The sequence below is a fragment of the Orbicella faveolata genome, unplaced genomic scaffold (genome assembly GCF_042242905.1).
Source record: "Orbicella faveolata isolate gen_17 unplaced genomic scaffold, um_ofav_v1 contig_1, whole genome shotgun sequence".
In the NCBI taxonomy this organism is placed as follows: Eukaryota; Metazoa; Cnidaria; class Anthozoa; order Scleractinia; family Merulinidae; genus Orbicella; species Orbicella faveolata.
The window spans coordinates 10,980,550-11,005,145 of NW_028301536.1; the positions used below are offsets into that span (position 1 = coordinate 10,980,550).

The 24,596-nt window shown below is 36.5% G+C and overlaps 1 protein-coding gene across 1 annotated transcript in view; it reads right to left on the reverse strand.

Moving 5' to 3' along the window:
* LOC110048101 (nuclear pore complex protein Nup107-like) overlaps positions 1-24,596 on the reverse strand; it is a 41,231-nt gene that overhangs the window by 12,377 nt on the left and 4,258 nt on the right. The window contains exons 3-20 of the mRNA XM_020753916.2: positions 21,969-22,026; positions 21,160-21,205; positions 19,072-19,209; positions 17,859-17,908; positions 17,600-17,680; positions 17,439-17,516; positions 17,067-17,151; positions 16,490-16,581; positions 15,770-15,834; positions 11,993-12,070; positions 10,696-10,750; positions 10,347-10,418; positions 8,310-8,404; positions 7,808-7,880; positions 5,204-5,254; positions 1,398-1,460; positions 1,174-1,264; positions 518-603 (exon numbers count right to left, since the gene is read on the reverse strand). Coding sequence (XP_020609575.2) covers positions 518-603; positions 1,174-1,264; positions 1,398-1,460; positions 5,204-5,254; positions 7,808-7,880; positions 8,310-8,404; positions 10,347-10,418; positions 10,696-10,750; positions 11,993-12,070; positions 15,770-15,834; positions 16,490-16,581; positions 17,067-17,151; positions 17,439-17,516; positions 17,600-17,680; positions 17,859-17,908; positions 19,072-19,209; positions 21,160-21,205; positions 21,969-22,026 — 1,357 coding nt within the window. The remainder of the gene's footprint in view (positions 1-517; positions 604-1,173; positions 1,265-1,397; positions 1,461-5,203; positions 5,255-7,807; positions 7,881-8,309; positions 8,405-10,346; positions 10,419-10,695; positions 10,751-11,992; positions 12,071-15,769; positions 15,835-16,489; positions 16,582-17,066; positions 17,152-17,438; positions 17,517-17,599; positions 17,681-17,858; positions 17,909-19,071; positions 19,210-21,159; positions 21,206-21,968; positions 22,027-24,596) is intronic.

Here is a 24,596-nt window from a genome sequence, read left to right on the forward strand (position 1 = left end):
CCGGCTTACGGTCGGTCCGTATGGTGAAAAACTGTGACCGAGGTCTTCAAAATGCTGCCCTCGGCCTGCGGCCTCGGGCAGCATTTTCAAGACCTCGGCCACAGTTTTTCACCATACGGACCTCCCAGCCGGCAAATAACATATATTTCTTTCCGTTTAAGTGGCATGCCTGTGAACTAGCTAGTTGTAGCTAAGTGCATTGACCACTATAAACAACAACATTTGAACACGATATTTTTTTCTCAAGATTGTGAAAGTAACAAAATAAAGATGCTTTTGATATCCAACCCTAAGCTTTCCTATCTTACTCCTCCAATATGTTCATGAAGTAATTATTATGTAAAAGTAGGTGGGCTTGAAGTAGCATACATAAATATAACAATTGCAAACCGTTTAGTACCTGCATTTCTCACAAAAAACGTTCATACCCAGACTTACTTTTCTGCTCTGCGATACAAGGGGAACACCTAAAGTTCATTGTATATGGTAAAGTTCGTTCAGATGTTGGAAATTATACCTCTTGGGACATTTTCCAGCAAGCTGCTTTCCACACATCTCTGAATGGGTTTCCTTCAGTGGCTGTGAGAGTTTCATTGTTGGAAACTGGAAAAAATAAATACTAATATCTGGTCACAGAGATACCATGTACATGTTGCCTGCTTACTAGGTATTACAGTTTCACAATTAAAGTCAAAACGTAAAATAGATACAGTGCTATGAAAAACAAAAACACTCAGCTATGTTAATTATTTCGAGTTTGTGAATAGCATATTATGCAACTGGGAATCCTTATGTGATATAAGGCCAGATTGCCAGGTGCCATCATTATGATGCTAGTGGGACTTCAAACGCGATTTTTGACGAGTTAGCCGAAAGGTCTCTGATGAGCCAAGGAACGAAACATACGTATGTCAGGCTTGCCATAATAAGCCATTGTAAAATTCTTGCACTTTTTTCAAAGAAAAAGTTATTTGGAAAATTAATGAAACATTTTGAAGGTACAAAAAAAAAAATCTTCGTCAGTAAATGTATTCTTCATTGTCCATGTTGAAGTCCTAACACTCATTCATCTTCTTTAAAAGTAAAAGAGTTCATGTTGTCCCCTCCTAAAATATAAACCATTGGAGAAACTGAAAACGAGAAAACAGATAGGATTGTAGTAAGATAGTTTACCTCCATCCAAATTTGCATCGTGCCATAGTTTCCATCCCTCAAGAGTTGCTGCCCTCCATGACTGACCGCACTTTTCACACAAACGTTGAGCCTGAAAAGGAAGACAACATCAATAACTCAGTATGTAAATTATATATATATATATATAATTATAGTTCTGCAGCTCTGTCGTTATACTTCAGAACTTCATTGTTTCTTTTTTCAAATATCAAGGTTTCATTCACCTCCTCTAGTTTGCCTGCCCTGATCAAGGAAAACACATGCTTCAGCAGCCTAGCTTCATCTTCCTATAACAGAATAAAATGAGGTTTGTTGGATGATCAAATTAAATCAAATGAAGTGAAGTGAAGTGAAGTGAAAGACTTTATTTAATGAGGGTGACCCGTGACAGTAACTTAAGTTACTGATAAACTTGGGGCCCTCAGCTTAAAATAATTAGAATGCTAAAAATATATTATTTACAATAAAATGCTAAAATACGATATTATTTACAATAAAATACTTAATTAAGTTATTATTAAAAATGGTTACAAATAATAAACTGGACTTACAATTTCAAACATACTACGAATAATAAGAGTTAAAAAATTCCATTAGTTTTCTGAGAGTTAAGAATGGTATTACATAATTTAGCCTTAAACGATTTAACGGACTTCTCTGTTTTTAAAGACCGGGGTAAACTGTTCCAATCTTTAATAGTTCTCACGGCGAAAGTGCGTCCTCCCTCAGAGGCGTTTCTGTGAGAGGGGCATAATAAATTTAAATTACAATTTCTAGTACTTCTCGAATGGACGTCAGAGTTTTTCCTTAAAGATGTGTTCATGTATTCAGGTAAAGTTCTGTTTATCCTTTTGTAGGCCAGTGCACATCGATTTATATAAGCTTCTTTGTAAAAGGGGATCCAGTTTAGCTTATTAAATAAAGTGACAGTTCGACTAGTACGTTGTGCTGCAAGAATAATACGCGCAGCCCGTTTTTGCATACGGAGAACTCTCTCGAGTGCCTCTTTGTTACACGATGTCCATACTGTGCTTGCATACATGAAGAGTGGTTTGATTACTGCGTTATAGTAGATCAATTTTTGATTCTTTTTCAAGTAGCAGCTTATATGGCGTAGAAGACCAATTCGTTTTGAAAGTTTGTTACATAGTTCGTCAACATGTGCTTCGTAAGTTAGGTTCTCGTCGATTATCACTCCAAGAAGTTTATGGCTACCAACTTGTTCAATTTCTGCATTTTGCATCCTAGCTTCAAATTTTCCTGCGTCATGGGTTATACGTCTGCGCAGACGCTTTCCCGTAGCCAACAACGCTTTGGTTTTCTTGGTATTTATAAACATTTTGTTTTCACTAGCCCATTTCTCAACTTCTGTCAAGTCCTTTGTTAATGATTTGTTTAGTGCAGGAATAACTTTCCAGTCTGAGCTTAAAGACAAGGTGGTATCGTCTGCATAGATATCCATAGTTGACTTGTGAACGTTTAGAGGCATGTCATTGACAAACAGGAGGAAGAGCACCGGTCCCAATATTGATCCTTGGGGAACGCCCTGTCTGATAGTCAGCTGTTCAGATGTGGTTTTCCCTAATGTAATAAATTGCTTTCTCTGAGACAGGTACGATTGAAACCAGGCAACAGACGGAGGGCTTGCACCGTAAATAGACAGCTTTTTTAGAAGAAGTTCGTGATTTATAACATCAAAAGCTTTACGAAAATCTATAAATACCAGACCGGTCACTTCGTCATTGTCCATGTTTTTCAGGATGTGATCCGTAAGTCTGATTAGAGCTGTTTCTGTAGAGTGACCTGACCTGAAGGCTGATTGATACTCATATAACATGTTGTTGTCATGTAAAAACTTAAGAAGACAGCTGGCTACGTGTTTTTCGATAATCTTCGAAAAGACAGGTAAAACTGATATCGGGCGGTAATTGTTGATATCGTTTCGTGCGCCACCCTTGTGCAATGGTGTAACTTTTGCTACTTTCCAACGGTCTGGAAAACTGTTTGTCGATATTGAAAGGTTCAGCAGTTTGCATAATGGACTTGCAAACGCTGGTGCAATAATTTTGAGTACACGAATACTTATGCCATCGTGCCCAGAGGCCTTGTTACAAGCGATTTTCCCTATGGTGTCAATGATCTGCTTAGGCGTTATTGGAGGGATGTTGAAAGCCACATTATCATTTAATCGCGAAGAGACAAAATTTTTCAGCTTGGTGTCATCAAACTCTACGCCAGCGTCGTTTTCCTTGCCAATTTGATCTAGGATGTTTACGAAGTACTGATTAAGCTCATTTGCAATGGAAGCTTCGTCACTAATGATGTTGTTTCCTGTGTTTAATTCATCGATGCGAACTCGAGGTTTACTAGTCCTACTTAATGTTTTGAGTGCTTGCCAAACTCCTTTTGGATTTCCTTTGTTTTCGTCGATTTTCTTGCGGAAGAAACTTCTCTTTGTTTTTTTGATGAGACTTGTAGTTTTACCCTTTGCATGCGTATAGCGTTCCTAGTCTGCAGGCAGATTTGAAATTCGCGCAGTTCATTTGTATTCAGATTTTTGAAGTCACGATATTCTATGGTACTGTGGGTTTGATCTCTTTGCTTTTTGGAGTATTTACGTCTAATAAAAACTGGCAAGTGGTCTGAAAGACCAATATCTGGTACAGAGATTTCAGTAACAAAACCAGGATGCGTTGTGTAGACATGGTCGAGACACGTTGAGCTCACAGGACGTGTAACTTTGTGCACGAGTTGGCTTAAATTTAGGCTTTTTAATGCCTTCGCTAATCGATGATGTTTGTAGACATATGTATCCAAGAAGTTTATATTAAAGTCTCCAAACACATACATTTCTTGGTTTCTTAAATAAGCTGTTTCAATGTTAAGCTCCAGTTTGGCATCCGTGTCCGCCGTTGAAGAAGGCGGGCGATAAACAGCTCCTGTGAGTATCGGGCGATTTGATTTATAGGGATAGACTTGTAACCAGACGGTTTCTAGATCCATTTCTTCCAGGCTTGTAATTCTTTCGACTTTTAGATTGTCAGCAACGTAGGCGAGAATTCCGCCGCCCTTCTTGGTTCGTTGCCGGTCTTTCCTGAAGAGCGTGTAGCCAGGTATTTCTAGAACGCAGTCAGGTTTGTTTGGTTTAAGAAATGTTTCGAGGAGAAAAAGCACATCGATTTCTTGACGTCTAGTGGTTAGTAATAACCTTATCTGCTCAAACTTAGTGTCCGTTAGATTGTTTACGTTCCACTGTCCTAGTTTGAGACCTTTTCCTGGTAAACATACCTTGGACAAATTGACTGCCTTGTCATTCTTGTTATCACTTGGAGTAGTCGGGCCAGGATTCGGGTTTACATCACAGGCCTTAAAAATTTCGAGCTCCAAAATACGAGGATTGAAAGTTGAAACACCATTTGTAGTATATTTCATCACAGAGTGAAAGAATTTTCGCTTGAAGTTCTTCGGTTGGAATGCTGAAACTGCCTTTAGTCCCAAAATGGCCGCGCTCGTCGGGCCTTGCTTTGTTGCCGTAACACATTGCTGCTGATATCTACCCAAATTTCCGATATAATCGCTATCAGAGAAGTTATGATCGTAATAACTTGCTGAGAGAAGCACGAGTACTTCGAAAACCAACTGTAGTACTCGAAAATTTAGCCTTTTCACCGAGTAAGACGCCATGGCACTCACGCACGCACAACGAACTTAATTTGCTCTCAAGAGATCTCAAGGTGGCCTTAGACCCTTACACATCTAACGAACACTGTAACACTGGGTATGGAGTCACATCAGCGATTCCATACACACAATGTCGAAGGTATTTTAAATGTGTCTTTCAACCAGTAAAATATTAATTATAATAATTTTTCTAATTATTAAATTCTTATTAATTAATTAGTTTTGGTTAATACGGAACGTCAACCTATTGAAAACATTCATTGACATGATTTTTGGGATTAAAAAAGCTAACGGTTTCTCTTGGAGGCAGCCAAGTACTGTACAGCATTTGGTTAAAACTCTACCATACCTGATCTAAATCAGCCAAAGGTCTGTTCTGTCTCACAGGAGCATCTGGGTCCTGCAGGAATTCACAACAAGTCATTTCGCTGTGCAGTGCAGAAATCTTTAAGTTCTAATTGTTTTCAGATTGGTTTCTATATGTACATTTGGCTTTACTTTCCTCAAATTTATTAACATTTTGCCTGCCTATTTAGCAGAACGGAAATGCTATTTTTAAGTCCATTAAAAAATATCAACCTATGAATTTCAGGCCTGCCTAAATCCACTGTAATCTACTGTATATGTTAACAAATGTTTGAATTAGCTCAAGAGACTAAGAGTGGAAATTAAGTCCGCAAAATGAATTAAAAACTTGACCCTTGAAACAGATATACACACAATAATTTTTAACCGTATAATTTTTAAAATTCTCCTACTGGTCTACAAAGCTCTCAATGGAACAGCGCCCTACTACATCAGTGAATTACTCAAGTACAACACCTCTCAACGGAAATTAAGATCGTCCTCTCAACACCTTCTGGCGACTCCGAAAGCTAGACTGAAAACATATGGAGAGAGAGCATTTGTTGTGGCAGCACCAAGACTATGGAACTCGATCCCACTTGAACTAAGATCCAGTAGTTCGATTGACATTTTTAAACGGCATTTAAAAACATATCTTTTTAAACAAGCTTTTTAACTCTTTTAATTTTTAGATTATTTTTTTACTTTTTTTTCCCCTCCCCTTTTTTAGTTTTTTAAATATTTTTTTTATTTAATGTAAAGCGCCATGGACAAATAGTGGATTGGCGTTATATAAATATTTTATCATTATCATTATCATTATCATTATCATTATCATTATCATTATCATTATCATTATCATTATCATTATCATTATCATTATCATTATCATTATCATTATCATTATCATTATCATTATCATTATCATTATCATTATCATTATCATTATCATTATCATTATCATTATCATTATCATTATCATTATCATTATCATTATCATTATCATTATCATTATCATTATCATTATCATTATCATTATCATTATCATTATCATTATCATTATCATTATCATTATCATTATCATTATCATTATCATTATCATTATCATTATCATTATCATTATCATTATCATTATCATTATCATTATCATTATCATTATCATTATCATTATCATTATCATTATCATTATCATTATTATTATTATTATTAAATGTAGCTTCAATTTGCCGCGAAAAAATGCTTGGATATTTCTCCGTGAACATCATCTGTTCCAAAAAGTGAACAGTTTTCCATTAGAGCGAAGTTCAAGGAAAACTGCGAGCGTCAAGGAACAGATAATGTCCAAGTTTAAATTATCTGAGTATATTTTCAAAGTCAAATGGGAGGCTACTGTGTTTATTATCATTCAAGTATTTTTCACGACACGCAAGATTGGAAAATTGGGGAATACCACTCGGATATTCAGACTCCAGATTTAGCTGGGGGCATACTCAGTCACGTGACGCATTTTGACCAATTGCGTGCAGTGAAAAAATTTGATGGAATATTTAAGAAAAAGAAAACATGTACCGTGTTTCTATCGAGTTATAGAAACACGAGTGGAAGTTTGGGAGAACGAGAAATTCTGTGGGAACACGAGCCGCAGGCGAGTGTTTCCACAGCTTTTTCGAGTTCCCCCAAACTTTCACAAGTGCTTCTATAACTCGATAGAAACACGGAGAACATGTTTTCTATTTCGTTTAGAAAACACCGTGACGAAAAAAAGGAAAACAACCAATCAGCACGCATATTTTCTTAGGACTGTTTTCTAAAAATAAAAAATAGCCTCCATTTGACGTCAAAAAAATGCTTGGATATTGTCCATGGACAATACAAGAAGCGAGAGGTTTTCCAAGAGCGAGGCTTGAGGAAAACTGCGAGTTTTGACTAACAGCTGACATGACCATTGAAAAAATATCCAAGCATATATTTTTACAGTCAAATGGAGGTTATTGTGGGCTCTTTTGAAAATTGCAGAATGACACTCAGATATTCTCCAGTTTTAGCTGAGGCATATTCAGTCACGTGACATGTTTAGACCAATCACGTGCAAGCAAAAAGATTATAATCAAGAATCAAAAATTACAGAAGAAACAGTTATCAACTCACATTCTAGCCATGTTGGAGTCAAGTAGTGCTACCTAAGGGTATAAGCCTCGCTGAATAAACACTGTTTTTAAGTGTGTCTAGTCAGCATCGCATTGCTGATCTAGGGACAGCTGTTACTTACTCCAGGGTGGTACTAATTAATGTGTGGAGCTTATTCGAGGGTGACACTAACCTTTCATAGCCTATTCGTGCCTGCAGGGAATCATGCTAGTTGTATTCATCCAAAAAAATCCAGTCCAAGATGATGAATACAACTACCATGATTCCCTGCCGCTGCATCTCATAGAGGGTAGGGGCCATTTGAGGGTGGCACTTATTTGATTTACCACAGTGTTACACATGTACACAATGTGAAAAATATTCTGCCTCTGTGATATATACATCTGTTCATGCTCCCTAAATGTACAGCAATTTGTAACATTCCAGCTAGCAATTAATTTTTTGCAAATAGAGCCGTTACCATCTCTGTCACTAGAGGTCTTCTCATTCCCAGATTTCTTCCTTCTTGCTGCAGTGCATGAAGAGTGTTCTCCCTAAAAGAATACAAGTTTCTCATTAACTTTTTACATGCACCACTGCATTCCAATATACTGGGATAAACAAATGACCCAGGCTACAGAAAACACTGGAACACAACAGAAGTCTCACATGCAGAATATGATGAGAGAAAGGGAGATAGTGGAAAAGGTCACACACTTGCCTTTTATATAACTGTAAATAGAAAGCAAAAACTGTATTTTCATAAATGACAATCACATAGTATTTTCCCTTTGAAAAACTCTACTATTCAACTCCACATATTTGCTAAATAATTGCTACCTATTCACAAAGCCTGACTTCATAAATAAATGATGGAAGGTGATAAATATTCTCAGCAATGCTTTAGACTTGATTTCTGTTGTATCAATACAGGAAACTTTGCAAAGAATTTTGTGAATAGATGAATTAGAACAGACACATACCAACACACTGATTCTGAGAAATACTCCACTTTATCAGTCTCCAGAAAGATTTCCAACCAATCTTCTGCATTCTTCTCTAACCAGTCAACAACAATCTACCAAGGAACACCTTCATTATCTTCTTGCAATGGTACATTTATTGTTATATGTAATATTGTTCCCCACAAACTGCATTAAACTTTTCTATAAAAGTGAAGCCTTGGAGCTGAATGGCTGAAGAAGCATAGCTGCTGAAGCTTATCCTGGTTTCTGTAGCATGAAGCGGCTAGGAGTATTTCTACTCCCCCTGGAGGGGATGCTAGTCATCGCAGGTCACTCCCCCGCAGTTTGTTACGTTTCCCCAACAATTCGCCGGTACCCATTTATACTCCTGGGTGGAGAGAGGCGCTGTGAGAGTTAAGTGTCTTGCCCAAGAACACAACACAGTGTCCCCGGACAGGGCTTGAACCCGGACCGCTCGCTCCGGGAACAAGCGCACTAACCATGAGGCCACAGCGCCTCCACCTCCTTTCTATAAATATTGAACCAATTTTAACAGCCAACTCAATTTTTTCTCCTAATATGCAGGTAAACAAAATGTAAATGCATGTTGCCCAGTTTCTGACTGGCAGAAGTATTCAACCAGTTAAACAACGGCTGGTTTGCAGTGTCACACCATCAAAAATAAAAATCGCAACCATTCAATAAATTAAGTCAAGAAGCTGAGATATGAAAGATGATTGACATATAAATAACCTCGCCAAGTTTTAAGTCTGTACGGTTTTCCATCCGCACGTTATTCGGAAAAGTGTTTCACTCAAATTTAGAGAGCTTTGTATGGTGTTGCCATGTTCATGCCCCTTGGAGGGACACAAACATGGCGGCCGTAGAGTAACAGAAACATCTGTCATTGAGTTTTGCCATTGAAACAAAACGTTATTACTCTAGAGCTCCGATACATTGAAATTAATACTTGTCTAGAGCAAGAACTGTTTAGTTAGTAAAAACTTGAGCAATAACACATCTTTTGACTTACTCGACAGCCTTATTGAGCCGCCATTTTTATGTTACACAACGCATAAACTCGGAAATTCCGACGTGTTCCATTACATAATGAGCAACCCTGTCGGGCTTAGACGTTGCAAAACGTCAAGTTATTAGAGGGTCTTACATCTCATGAAACTAAAACTTCACAAGGATTGGTAATTTCTTATTTTGGAAATTGATGACGTCACATGAAAACCGGCAATTATTATTTATGTTTACATTCACCAGTATTGATTATGGGTGAGTTTCAGCTTTGGACTGAACATTTTGGGGTACTTTTAGCTAGAAGAATACTGGTTTGAAATGTTCGTGGCTGATATTTATGCTTTGCACTGTGCAAAACCCTTTATTGAACCTCCCAACAACTCGAATCAAATTAAAGCAGTTTCCCTCCCCTCACTCAAATAAATTTAATATAAGTTTACCCCCAGTTTTTCAAGCAAATTTTTGTTGCCCTTTGAGGTTCCAAAATCAGGATTCTACAGTAGTTTCAAATTTATATACTGTACAAGGAATGAAGATACTCAAAGAGGTCAAGAGGTCACAACATCAACTTTGATATATAATGACTTGGAATTGGAATAAACAATTTTTTAATAAAATGTAATGTTACATAGAAATATGAAAAAGGGAAGATACATAATATCATGTAGGATTTTAAACTGAAATATGTGGACACTGGTTAACATAATGAACACCAGATAAAAGAAAATTGAAAAACTGACAAATTATTATAAATACTGCTTTAAATTCTGCCTTTGTGATATATACATCTGTTCACGCTCCCTAAATGTACAGCAATTTGTAACATTCCAGCTAGCAATTTTTGCAAATAGAGCAGTTTTAAAGAGTATTGCTGTCTATACCTTAAAACTAATAATGTCCATGCTCTTGTGTTCATTATTTTGTTACTGACGGTGCATCTCTATGACAAGAAGTTTGATCACTAACTTGAAAACTTCACGTATGATACATGTAGATATAACATTTTGTCTCCACATACACACACACCTGGTTTTGCCTAGTAGTGGCCTCTCTTTCATACAAATTATTCGTAATCTTCTTTTCACTCCAGTTTCTTCCCTGTAAAAAAGAATACACAATGGAACAAGAGTGTTGTATTTTTACATGTCAAAGGCATCATGACCTTTTCTGTACATGCTGCAGTTATATAGTTTGACCACTTTTGCAGGTTGCAATTTAAACCAAATTCAAAGTTGTTACTGTTCTTTGATTACCTGTGAGTACTCTAGTCTAGGCAACTACTGGGTTGTACAAATTTTTCAGCTCTGGATAGGAAGCTTGACAAAACACTGTACAAAATATCATCAACAACAGTTCTACAACATTACATACATACCACAAAATTTGTAAGCATGGCTTCATCATCGCTTATTCCATTCTGAAGACGATCACTACAACAACAAACATGCACAAGATAAAAACAAACCAAAAAAATCAGATTACAATATTACAATAACATGTAAGTATACAATAAAAAACAGTTGTTGGTATATTCCAACAGAAATGACCCTCTCAAAGTAGCATGATGAATTTATTAATTCAACTTTATTGAAAATAACAGTAGGCAAACATAACACATGCAGCAGACAGTACATTGCTCGTTGCTTCAATCAACCCTTCACGTCTTTCTTCTCTAGATTTCAGTCCATAATGTGTTGAGAGAAGGAGCTAAATAAGAAGGCAGGCAGGCAGGAGGGAAGGAAGGAAGGAAGTAGAACTTTATTTGACTTTGGCCTGGGGGAGTGAAGGTGGACTACCAAGTCAGAAATCAGATATTCAAATCTACAATCATTGACAAAAGTACGGTCTTGAGACAAATTTGCACTTTTGGCACTTTTGCACACATGCCAGATGTGAATACCACTTCACCTGCCCAACTTATCCCCCCACCCCACATACAATGTTGACAACTAGAACCTGCAATTTCTCCTGAGTTTCAACATTGTATTGGGAGGAGAGGAGGAACAGCAATACATTCTTAAAAGGATAGCAGTGCTTTTTTCAAACTTCAGTTGTAAAACACAGATAATTCATTACATTACATAAGTGTCCCAAAGACTTTTGTCCACAATTGTAGGTGTGTACACACTGAAAAAAGAGTGGGGGGTTGATATGGGATCCTGGCAGGGTAGGGTTAGGGACAAAGGGAAGTGGATGGTGTGTGTAGTGTTCTTTTTAAGAACACCCCAAAAGGTTTCAAACACAAATATTAGCGAAAGAAATATACAACGTTTCGACATCTTAGATGTCATTGTAGAGTAAATGTGTAGCTGAAGTTTTTCCATTATAAAAGGTCTACAATTATGAGCATAAGGTGGCAAAATATGTTATGTGATAAGAAACATGTGACTATTAGGAAATTATGTTATGCACATAGTTGTAGATCCTCTTATAATGTAAAAACTAAACTATACATTTATTTGGCAATGACATCCAACAATGTGGAAACGTCTTATATTTCTTTGGCTAATATTTGTGTTAAAAATTTTCCCTCAAGCCTTAATTTTTTTGCCCCAAAAAGTGAAAGAAAAAATGGTCTGAAAAATTTAACCTAGGTTGAAACAAATTAACTTAGGTTGATATCATTCTGACCTAGAATACATTTTTAACTAGAACATGCACATTTTACTTGCCTGTATAATGAGCCAACAAGTCTCCAAGTGTAACTTTCTTGAGAAATGAGGTATAATATATCTGCTTGTTTAGAAAATCTAGTACAATAATTAACAACAAAAAAACTGTTAATGACATTTCAACTATTTTGCAACAAACTTGTACTAATAAACTTGTTCCTGTTGAGATATGCTTGAAATTTTGAAATACCATACTGGCCTCAACATATCAGCTCTTATCCAACATCAGGAACCAAACAAAATAATATACATAAATTAATAACAATTATTTGTAAGGTCAAGGCCTTGTGCGTCCCATGGTGCAATGAGGACAGATGATTTGTAAGGTCAGTCAAGAACTGTCATGTCTACCTAGCTGGATTCATTTTGGTAGACATTTGTAAATTACAGACTAATACTGTGTGGTATACGCACACATGGAATGATGGAGATGTACATACAGGGACAACGTATACAACTATTTGAAATTAGAAGAATTCTACTTAAACACTAATGCAAATGCTGCAATCCAATTGGATGAGCCACTGCACACTATCAGCCATTAGTGTTCAGTGGCTTGGTGTGGTCAATAAAATTTCAACGTTTTCTCGTTTCTCTCAAGTTTTGAAAGAACATTTAAAAACAAAAGGATAATTAAATTCCTGAGAAGACTGAAAAAGGACATTCACGGTTTCTAGAATTAAAAAACACTCGCATTTTTTTAAAGTGGTGCTATGATCAAATTTTTCCCCCTTGATATTTTATGTGTATCACATAGAATTCCATGAAAGAATAAAAATGCCATTCACCGTTTGCAAATATCTGCATTATTTCCGGAGATATTTAAGTTTGAAAAATGTGAAAAAATATCCAAATGAGATGACTGATGACGTCATACACTCAACCCAATTTTACATCAAGTATATAAATAGAGCTATCTTGGTCACTTTGCAGCGCAGACCATTGAAACTTGGTAGGCTAATAGTTCTGCATGAAACACACCTATGGCTATAAAAATTCAGTTCCCAAGGCAACTCACTCTTTTCCAGTCCCCACCCACTTGATTTTAATATGTTAGTGATTTTCAGCTCGTAAAACATTAAAAAAGGCCACAAACTTGAGCTAACATATTGATATGCTTGCTAGATCAAGCACACAAGGCACCATTTGCAAATATCAAAAATGGAACACAAAGGTGGCCAGAAATGCCCTTAATATTGGGGAGGTCTAGAACCAAGTATGTTGCCATGGAAACGAAACGGTTAAGCTCATATTTTGGAGCACATTTAGTAGAATCTTACTGCAAAGTATCAAACATTTCTGATACAAATTGGCTCAGATATCTTTTTTCCTCATATTTGATCAAAATTTGGTTGAGTGTATGATGTCATCACTGGACTAATTTGCATATTTTAAAAACTTGAATATCTTTGGAATGAAAAGAGATATTTGAATATAGTAAACAGCATTTTTCTTCTTACACAGGCTACTTGTTTATGTTTTAAAATGGCTGCGATAGGAAAGATGTGATTTTCGTCACAGTACCTCTTTAAAGAAACTAATAAGCGCGGCCTTTGGCCTCATCAACTATCACCTCTTATAAGTTGCCACTAAATTTTCTCCGATTCTTATTGCTTTAAATTGATCACGTGACGCAATAGTGTTCATCCGTGGAGAGACACTATCAGCCCATAGTGTCCGTCCGAGGAAAATACCTGGATAGATAGTACTTGTCCATGAAAATGTTTCTGTAAACATACGACCTTCTAGAAAATAAACAACTGAAATTGTATTAAGTGGGTTTTGTTCTGTTTTCTTTTTCAAATTTTACGTTTGGCTTTCACAGCTTTCATCCAAAAAATTGGAAAATAATTCAATACAGTTTTGAATTGGCACGCAGAAGAAAATTTAGTGGTGAACAATAAAGACTCCACAATAGAGTGTTTATGTCTCAGAACTATCATTCTAATAGTTGCCCCTTGGAAATTTGATGTTCTTAAAACTAGTGAGACAATCTCAGATAGTGCAGAGTGCAATTGATAGCTCTGGCATGGTAGTCCCATAAGTACTCACCCCTGCTCAGTTCGCTTTCAGTTTGTGTCTACCTTGGTAGTCTGCTAGGGCTTTTCCCCTTAGCAGTGTGTATGTTTCAAGGTTGTATTTTCATTCAAGGTCCAAAAATTACATACAAATTACTACTGGTGTTTTACGTTAATTTTCATTCATTTTAAATTCAATAATACGTTGAAGCAGCAAACGTGACAAGTTAGCTCTTCACGCCAACTTTATAACTTGATACGTTTGTTTTCCTCACATAGGCATGTAACATGAAACCCCTGTTTTCTCCAAAACACATGGAAGATGTGCTTGTTTTTTGGAGATAAATGAAAGAAATTTAAATATCTGATGTAGTGATGAAGAAACGGAACAGAAACAATGTTGTTTTACTAAAATGCAAATTTTCCTACTGATGAACAAGAAACAATTTCTTTTTCTGTTGCCACCTTTGTTGTTAACGATAAAACAATTCAAAATTAACACACAACAATATTGATGGCTGAGAAGCGTTTCAACAAAAAGTATTGAAGATAAACAGCACTACTTGGCCAATATGAATGAGTCTCCTTAAAGACTGATTAAATTAATTTGTGCTTTCATTAGGTGCCACAGAGTCTGCGTCAATATTTGAGCACTTTCCTGGTTTCTTTTGTCACAAATTTACAATTTGCGGAGTATTAAAGCCACTAACTTGGGAACTTTCTGGTCTGTCTTACAGACACCATTAAGGCAAGAAATAAACAAGCCGCTAAGGAGAAGTAATACATTTGAACCCTGACAAACACACTATTGTAGATTGAAAACAGCAGATGACATTTGTTGAACTGACCTGTGTGTAATTCTAAAAGTTACGCAGCCAGAGTAACATTTCACTTTAGCAATAAAAAGGGACAATTGGCGCTACCTGAAAAATAACTGCCGTCCTTGGTCACATGACATGACATATAAAATACCATGTGGAAAGATAGTGTATAACACTAACGATACTAGAACGCATGCGTCTTACATGTTGAGTCCTACCATAAGGAAAACCAGTCAACATTTGTACGTGATTCTGTATGCAATGTATCCTCCACCTAATATAGAAGCCCCGAGCACTAAGTAATCTACGCATGAGTTTAGAGCAAATTAGTTTTGTTTTAAAGAGAATGGTACCACAAGGAGAGCAAGGGGTTACCTGAAACAAATATATAGCTTTGCAATGTTCATATCCAAGTGACGGCGATGGAACATGTTTTATGTAGAGTACACATGTACCTTTCCCACCCCACCTGTACCACTTCCTTGCCTCTAGACTAATTAATTAATTGAAATTAATTAATTAATTAAACAAACATTAAAGTTTACACCTTAGTGCCATAGCACCTTAATGGCTTAATGCCTTAGTGGCAGGCAGCCCCCAAAACCATCCCAATGGTGCACTCTGCACTAACTAGCATATTTGTTTTAAGAACATCAAATTTCTGCAGGGCAACTATCAGCCGATAGTTCCTCAACAGAAACACCATGTTTAAATAGAAATCTCAAGCTCATAATCTAATAATTGTTGTTAATTAGTCTGTTAACTATTTTTACTTATTTTTTGTTAAGGTAAACCTAAAATTTGATTGCCAAGCAGGCACAGTGGCATCTGGAATCCTCTAATCTTTGTCCAAGACCACTATCTGTCAAAGTTGTAAAATCCTACTCAGTTACCAACTTCTTGCATTATGTTGTTGCACATAACATGAATGCACCTACTTGGCTTTTCCTGGTGTTGATTGTCTTATCAAACCGTTAAGAACTCGCAGTTGCTGCCTACATGCCTAAAAGAAATAGAGCATAATATATATATGCATGTATGCGTCTTCTAAAATGTTCATGTACGATCAAGTCTAAGTGGGTTGTTACATGTACAAACAGTCCGTCCAAAAGCTGAGGGTGTAGGTGTTAAGCAATTTGAGCTGTAGTGTTAGAAGACTGCTATTTCCATGAACCAGTGCATTCATTAACCAAGCTGGTTTTGTAAGACCTGTGACTGAACTGATTGATTGGTTATTTCTTAAGGTTACTGTTAATCTACTGCTACTGTGAAAGTGTATATATCCACAAGTCAGGTAAATGTCTGTGTCAAGACACCAGTCACTTACCAGAGGTTTAACGCAATGAGAAAGTAAGTTTTAAACTCTCAACCTTAAAATCAGTTGTTTACAGCAGTTGGCACGTGTTACTTACAAAACATTCTGACCATACATGTATATAGTGATCTGACGGGAAAAATAGATTGGCATTTTGGAAAAAATGGTTGCTTACACGGATGGTTGCTTATGAGAGATGGTCACACCGTAAGGTTCTACTGCATAAGTTAAGGAAAGTGCACTTGAGAATTAACTTGCTGCAGTTGGTCTTGTCAGCATGAAATATGGATAGATTTTTTCCAAAACACACTGACCTTACTCAGTCAACCCATCAAGCTATTACCTTTTCATATCTGGCTAACACATCAAAAATATGCCTTGTGTCAGGAAAGGATGTAAAGGCACTCATAAATTCTTCAAACAAGCTGGAACTGGCTGTAGATTAAACAAACCAATTATTTTTACTGAATATGAAATACAATACCTGCATCATATACATGTATTATTACATATTAATTACCAAATTCCACCAATAAGTCTTATATTACTTAGCATCACAGAAAACTACCCACACTTACATGTACCCGCAGAATTCCAGCATGTTTTGGAGCATCTCTTGTGTCACAGCTAATCATATACAGTGCTCAATGGTCTGTTATTCAACACTTTGAATTTTGGTGACCTCCATTTTTAAAATAGTCATCCAAGAAAAACTTTGCAGGCCACTTTTATCAAAGTATTTGAAGAGGAACACCTCATCTCAAACTGCATGAAAGTTATACCTACATGTACTGTATGCGGCTGACCATCATAAACCAGATTAAAATTGAGTTTCGTATGCATTTGTCTCCCATGTACCATTACATTTAATACAATGCTGTTGAAATACAAATAAACCAAAATCTAAACACTCCACTGACCTGCAATCACAGGATCCTTTTCTGTCAAAATACTGACATTTTCAGTTAATTGAGATAACTCCACAACACTTCCAGGTAATAAATCCTATATTCAAATTCAGAAAAGTGCATCAGTGAGTGGCAAAGAGTACAATACACTTATAGCAACAACAAATCATAATGGTCAATCAACACCAAGCCTAAATACAATGTTATTTGACATGCATGCACACCTGAATAATACCCAATGAATGTGAATTTCTCAACTACTGACAACATAATTATCAAGACCATTGTCACACTCCTGACTGGAACCACTTCATGTGTTACCCAGGTGTCCTGTACATTGAACAACAGTTTGGTACTAAAAGAAACAAAGCTGATGGAAGTTACCTCAACAGCAGGAGCAAGTGGTTTACTGGGTGTTAAAGGTTGGCTTAATCCACTGTCTTCCATAAATGATAGTGAACCCTGCAGGGAAACAGGTGCAAAAAAAAATTAATCTTAGCTCTTCAGGAATCTAAATCAACTTAATTCAAAAGCTTCAGATTTACCAGAGTGGTGTAGCCAGATATTGGTGGTGGTCGAGATGATAATGGTCCATGAGGGATTCCCTCACTAGCAAAGGAAATGTCCTACATGTAGATACAAAAATGGAGAAAATGTAGTGCCAGTACTGCTGAGAATCACTGAAACACAGAACTTGCATGACTTTGGTACAATTGTAGAGTCACAGTGAAGAGACGGCCTGCCTGCCCGCTACATGTATGTTGAGTAAAAATCCAGGCTCTTATAACTGGACATTCTGTTTACCTGAGTAGTAAGATCAGTGTCTGCAACTGAGGAAGTACCACTTGGAGTGTCTACATTTCAAAACAGTAAATAAACGTTTCTCAGTTGTGGTTTTACATCATTAGTAAATTCACATCACACAGCTTTATGCTCAAATTTCCAAAGGTAAAAGGTTGCAGTGTGTTAATGATGATAAATGTTACAGTGTAACAGCAAAGTTTTGGGGAGGAAAAAATTAATGTTTGAAGTATGGTTTGTGACTGATCCAGACAAACTAATTTTTTCGTTTCCTTGAAGTTTTATATCACACCTAATAATTGCTGCATAATCAAATCAAAGTGAATGGTTTAAACAGCAATAAACTACAATGGCAAAAAAGCCCTAGAAAAAGATACACAACAATGTGCCACATAAATAGGGAAGCCACTTTCAACCACAAAAATAATATTTCTTAATGCTGAACAAATCACTGAAAAAATCACCTTACATAGTGCTGGAAATTAATTATTGAATTTGCATATTAAGCAAAATAGTTAATAATCGGATGACCCAATCAGTATGTATGCTAAGCAATGCATTGTGGCACAATTTTTTAAACCAGGTGGTTTTCTTAATGTTTTATGCAAGTCTGGAGAAGCTATTTCTGTGCCTTTCCATAACACATCAACTCTGAAGTTCATAACCAAGAAAGGATTGTGTCTTTAGCTGCCATCAATCATAATAAAATGATACATGTAACAACCAACCCACGAACCTTAAAATACAGAATTTGAATAAAACAAAATGGATCGCTCTTTTCCAATCAAAGCCCACAGACATGACCTTTTGAACTTGTTGAAGTAAACTTCTGTTTCTAAGAGGTGTGCTAAGATGATTAAAGGTGGCAAAACATCAAACCATTGATTGAACAGACTTTGCATATTATTGAAAGGCACAGTAAAGCAAAAGAAACAACAGATCCATGTTCTTTTCACCAACATAAATTTTAAAACAATTTTTAACTAAAAGACATCTATCAGTGAGAAGAAAAGCTACACAAAAATGGTCTCATAATCGAAACTCTAATGTAACCTTGCTAATACTTCACATGCAAAAATACAAAGAAATTATATATGTAACATTCCAATGAAAACTAAACGACCCTTTAGTCTTGTTGTGTAGGCTTGATGTTTTCATCAGACAATGTTTACCGAAATAGCTGTACAATATACATCTACAATTACATTATACATACATGCACTGTGCCTGAGTCGTGAGGTTGAAGTTGCCTGTTGTCGAAGTGGAGTTGGAGTGTTAGCTGTTCTCAAAAGAGAAGATGCTGTATGCAGTGGTTGCCGTGGAGTGGCAATGGCCTCATCTAACAGATGAAGTGCTGATGTCATAGTCAAGAAATGTTACATGTACATTTCATATACTTTGTTACATGTGCAAAGTCAGTGCAAAGTGCAAAGTCAGTGGTAGTCTGTCACAATATTTTTTGCATCTACCAGTCAATACCTGTAGCTATAATCAAACTTCTATTCAGCAGCCAACTGTTCATCAGCCACCCCCTGTTAAGCAACTAGTTAACTAAGTCCCAAAATTGTTCTCAGTAAAATACTCTAAACAAAACTCCTATTAAGTGGCTACAGCCACCTTTAAGACATCCTGATGAGGGTTTTCTATTGTGCTCTCACCTATTAATTGACGTCCAAAATTGAATACACACATTTTAGCTTTGTTTTGGAGCAGCTGGTGACAGATAAGAGTCCAAAATGGAAAGTGAACAGTGACAAAAATATTCAAAAACACATTTTATTATTGATTGCCTTCATAGGATTCCACATCACCTTTAAGCCTGTTTGCATTTCAATGAACCATGATGTTTCTACCAAGCCTCCGGCTAATTTCTATCTAACCCTTATTAAGCAGATACCTCCCATTTCCCCAAGGGAGGCCGCTTAATATTATAACATTATATTAGGCTACATGAATCTGAAAGAAAACAGTAACTGTGTACTAGATGTATACAATAAGTATACTCTATGTTCAAATACTGTGAAGTTCTAGAAGTGCCAAAATGTGTAACGCAGAGAAGAAGAGAGCAGAAAGGAACAAATCATGGTGAAAAACATTGTTATACTGACAGAGTAACTGTTATGACACAGAATTCTTCCTAATAATGGACTTTTTTCAAATTTTTACTGCAGTAAGATAATGAGTTACTTTATGTCAGAAATTACTAACAGAATTAGAATTACATGTAATTTCCTCTTATACTGTTTTGGAGATTAAGCCTCTTGAAAAATACCCTGAGGTTCAAAAATTGCTGCATGTACGTCTGCAAGGTTTCCCATTTTTTAGTTAAAATATTGAAAGATGAGTCAACAGAGGCAAACTATGTTAGTCATGCAATGTATGAAGACATGATTGATCATCAGTTACGTACACAACTTAGGAGTTGTAAAATTATTAAATTTTCCAATTTTTCTAATTTTGTCTTGTTTTAATTTTTTTTTCAGGCTTGAAGGGGATTCGAAACCATGACCTCTACAATACCAGTGCAGTGCTCTACCAACTGAGCTATCAAGCCAACTGGGAGCTGGTCATGTTGTGAGTTTGTAGTATACCAGTAGATGGCGAAGATACAAGTGAATTAGGTTAGTTTAGCTTAGTTTAGTTTAGTTTTAGTTTTAGTTTTAGTTTAGTTTAGTTTAGTTTAGTTTAGTTTAGTTTAGTTTAGTTTAGTTTAGTTTAGTTTAGTTTAGTTTAGTTTAGTTTAGTTTAGTTTAGTTTAGTTTAGTTTAGTTTAGTTTAGTTTAGTTTAGTTTAGTTTAGTTTAGTTTACATGTAGTTTAGTTTAGTTTAATATAGTTTAGTTTAGTTTAGTTTAGTTTAGTGTAGCTTAGCTTAGCTTAGTGTAGTGTAGCTTAGCTTAGCTTAGCTTAGCTTAGCTTAGCTTAGCTTAGCTTAGCTTAGTTTAGTTTAGCTTAGCTTAGTTTAGTTTAGTTTAGTGAGTTCAATACCAAAATACAAGAACGAATAGACAAACAACTAACTCCAAATAGGCAAATAAATTTGAAGTTTAGTTTTCGAAGTTTACAATTGGTAATGGAATCCTGATTTCTCTATCCCTTGCTTTCTCTAGCCTTGTGATACATGTAACTTGAACTCATTTCCCTTGGATTTGTTACACTATACAAATGTAGTTTTATCCCTGATATCTTGAAGCTACTGTAACCTAGGAATCTCCATAACTATGTACCTTTATAATCTTATCAAATTTACCAAGGTTACCCCTATTGCTATCAGTCAGCAAGTAGTTTCATTTGAAAAAGGATACACTTCTGAATATGGCTTCTTCGTTTAAATGTGCTGCTGACATTTTCCTTTAAATAAAGCAACCCAAAATATCTTCTTTAACATTCAAGGAGATCAAACTTCACACTCTTTACGAAATAGAAAACATGTATGTTTTTCTATCTAGTTATAGAAACATGAGTGAAAATTTGGGAGAACAAGAAATGCTGTGGGAACAAGAGCTGTTAGGCAAGTGTTTCCACAGCTTTTTCGAATTCTCCCAAACTTTCAGGAATACTTCTATTAAACAATAAGATTATGAACTCAAGATTTCTATCCTGTGATAGTTGACTCAGGCTGCGCCCTTGTCAACTGTCATGCATGGAAATCGAGAGCAAATGTGTAATTGTTTTAGCATAAACCTACTAGTTGTTCAAAACTTAATCTCAATCCTCTTCACAGACAATTCAAAAACACCACTATCTATAACAGAATAGATAGTGAGTAGCGTAGCCAATCAGAGAATGGCATTCATGATAGAATGCTGGTAGATTTATGCTAAAACTCAATAGAAACAGAGAACTTGTTTTTAGAAAATATCGAGACAAAAAAAAGAAAAATAAGCTGTTCACTTTGTTCATCAAAATGTAAATTCTCTTTGCTCATGTCATCACTACACTGTACATCAACAGCTTGTACTTGTGCTCATGCTCATGCACGATTTTAAACCAATCAGTGCACCTATTTTCTTTAGGATATTTTCTAAATGTGTATGCTTAAGGTCAACTTACAGTATAATCTATCTTCTTGTTGAATAAACCATTTACAAAGTGTTTTCATTGTATTTCCTACCTCTCTCACTTTAGTTACTTCTGGTGGCATAGGACCAAACATATGCCTCATGTCTGACCTGTTCAAAATGAACCAGAAGAATTGCTTATTGAACAAAATACGATGTAACATTTCCGTTATAGACTTTTGGTCAGATGGGTGTCCAGGCATCCTGTGGATGGCCACTTTTTAAAGAAAACTGTTTTATTTTCCATATATTGCATTATAAATTGTTCATTTGAGCAGGCCCCTTTTGGACGCCCACTTTTCAAATCCTGGCTAAAAGCCTGACCCAGAATATGCTTCTGGTGCAAATTTTTACCAGGTTGATTACATGAATTCAACCATGGAAAAGAGTCTCTTGGAAACTAAAGTTTGACAGCACTTGGGTGTCTGGAAAACCCAAACAGCGAATAGCGAATAGTCATGAATAGTGAACAGCGAACAGTCCTGAATAGTGCGAATAGTCTCGAATAGTGCGAATAGTGGCGAACAGTTGCGAAAAGTGGCAAATAGTGACGAATAGTCGTCAATAGTCACCGCTTTAGATCTAACATTCTGCGTCAATTAATTATCCAAAAAGCAACAGAATTTCAGTGAATTTATTAACTTTTCTTCTCCAGACTCAGGCTAGGGCTGTCCATCTCCGACATTAAAAATTGGAGTACAAATAAAGCCTGTCTTTCAGTCAAAAAAGATCAGTCAAGTCCTCGCCCCGAAAGAGAAGAAGCCGCCGATTGTCAACAATCAGTGCGTGGTCTACAAATTTCAATGTGATCTGTGCGACACAGATTATGTCGGGTACACAACCCGACACTTGCACCAACGCATTGGCCAGCATAAACATTCTGCAATTGGAAGACATTTGGGAGACCATGGCCTATCGAAGTCTGATTTGAAGGAGAAACAATTCTCAATTTTGAGGAAATGTAGAACGACGTTTGACTGCTTAATATTCGAGATGTTGTTTATTAAGGAGCTAAAACCTGGGCTAAATACCCAGAAGGACTCTGTTCATGCTAAACTGTTTACATGACACTGCGTGCAAATATTTCTCGCATTTAATAGTGTTTTATTTAAGTCTCTAAGGATTTGTTTTGTACATTTATATTCCAATAACATTTTCTTATTCATTTTGACTTGAAAATGATGTTGAGTAAACGTCGAAACGTCGTCGCTTTTTAGAGTTTTTTACAGTTTTTAGAGTTTTAAACCGTGATGGTTTTAACTTTTGTCTTGTCACAATGTTTTATAGTTAAATTATTGACAAAGCTTATTCCTTTACGAAACACCTTTTGTCCTGATAAGCGTTTGTGCTTTTTAGCGGGAAAATCCCATTTCATGTTGCTGCAAGGTTGACTGCGAGATACTGGGTACCCTATTTGCTATGATTTGCCACTATTTGCCACTATCATCTGGGCCACTATTCGAGACTGTTACCCACTATTCGCACTATTCGAGACTATTTGCACCATTGGCACTGTTCGCTATTTGCTATTCGGGACTATTTGCTGTTCGCTTTTCGTGACTATTCGCTATTCAGGTTTCCCAGACACCCGACAGCACTCGTCATTCGGGTGACTGACTCTCAAAATGCACTCAGCTGGCAAAATTTTCACTCACCCAGAAGGATGCCTCCCCTCCCATGTCCCCCCCCCCCCCCACCCTCCGCCCCCCAAAAAAGAAATCTCCACAATGATTCACAAACCGTACTTTGTTTAGGTATCTCATAATCACGGATGCCAGCTTGTCATTTCGTGTTGAGCTTTCTTGTTCTGGTCCAATTACCAGATGCCTCCTTAGGATTACAGACTAATTTAACAGTTTCATCCTTGTTTTTATCATCAACTTTTGACACTCCTTGGAAATCTTTCCACATTTTGGTAGATCTAACTGAAAAACAGCTACAATGTAAACGAACAGCTGGCATTCATGAATTTGGATACATGTATATCCCTAGAATCAAGACATTAGAGCAAACAACATGTCACTTATTCAGTTAATATTAAATTTACAAAGGAGTATTATCAGTAATTAAGCTTATTAAATAATTTCATGCTTGCCAAACAGATGAGTAATCTAGGATTTATACTCACCTGATGCTTCTCACACTCACATGGGCAAGTGGGTGGCTGCTAATTTCTAACACGGGACTATACCCCTGGGACAGGGGAACTCCCACATAAAAAGGACGAGGGTGCTCATTGTACCTTTTAGGAGTTAAAGAAAGCAATTTTTGCACCTCTTAGGGTGTTCAGCCTCAAAAGGTCCACAGCGGAAGTTTTTGCAGTACCTTTTAGGGCCAATGGAGCCAAAACAAAAGTATGACAGGATATATCTAACAATCAACTTTACAAATAGAAGGTACTCAAAGCAATCATCCTAATCACTATTAAAAATTATGAAAGTGCCAGTTAATGTGTTATGTGGTACCTCTTAGGAATGAAAAAAAGCCCAGGTCACATCCACAAAATAGGATCTTGGTTCCTCTTTGGGTTCTTCTCCAAATTTCCAACAAGCACCCCCACCACTTTTATACAGGAGTTCTCCCCCCTCCTTAGGGACTATACACTAAATGGTTTTATTAGTGTGTAGTTTCATACCAAACCATATTACATAATACAGTGAAACCTCTATTAAGCAGACCCC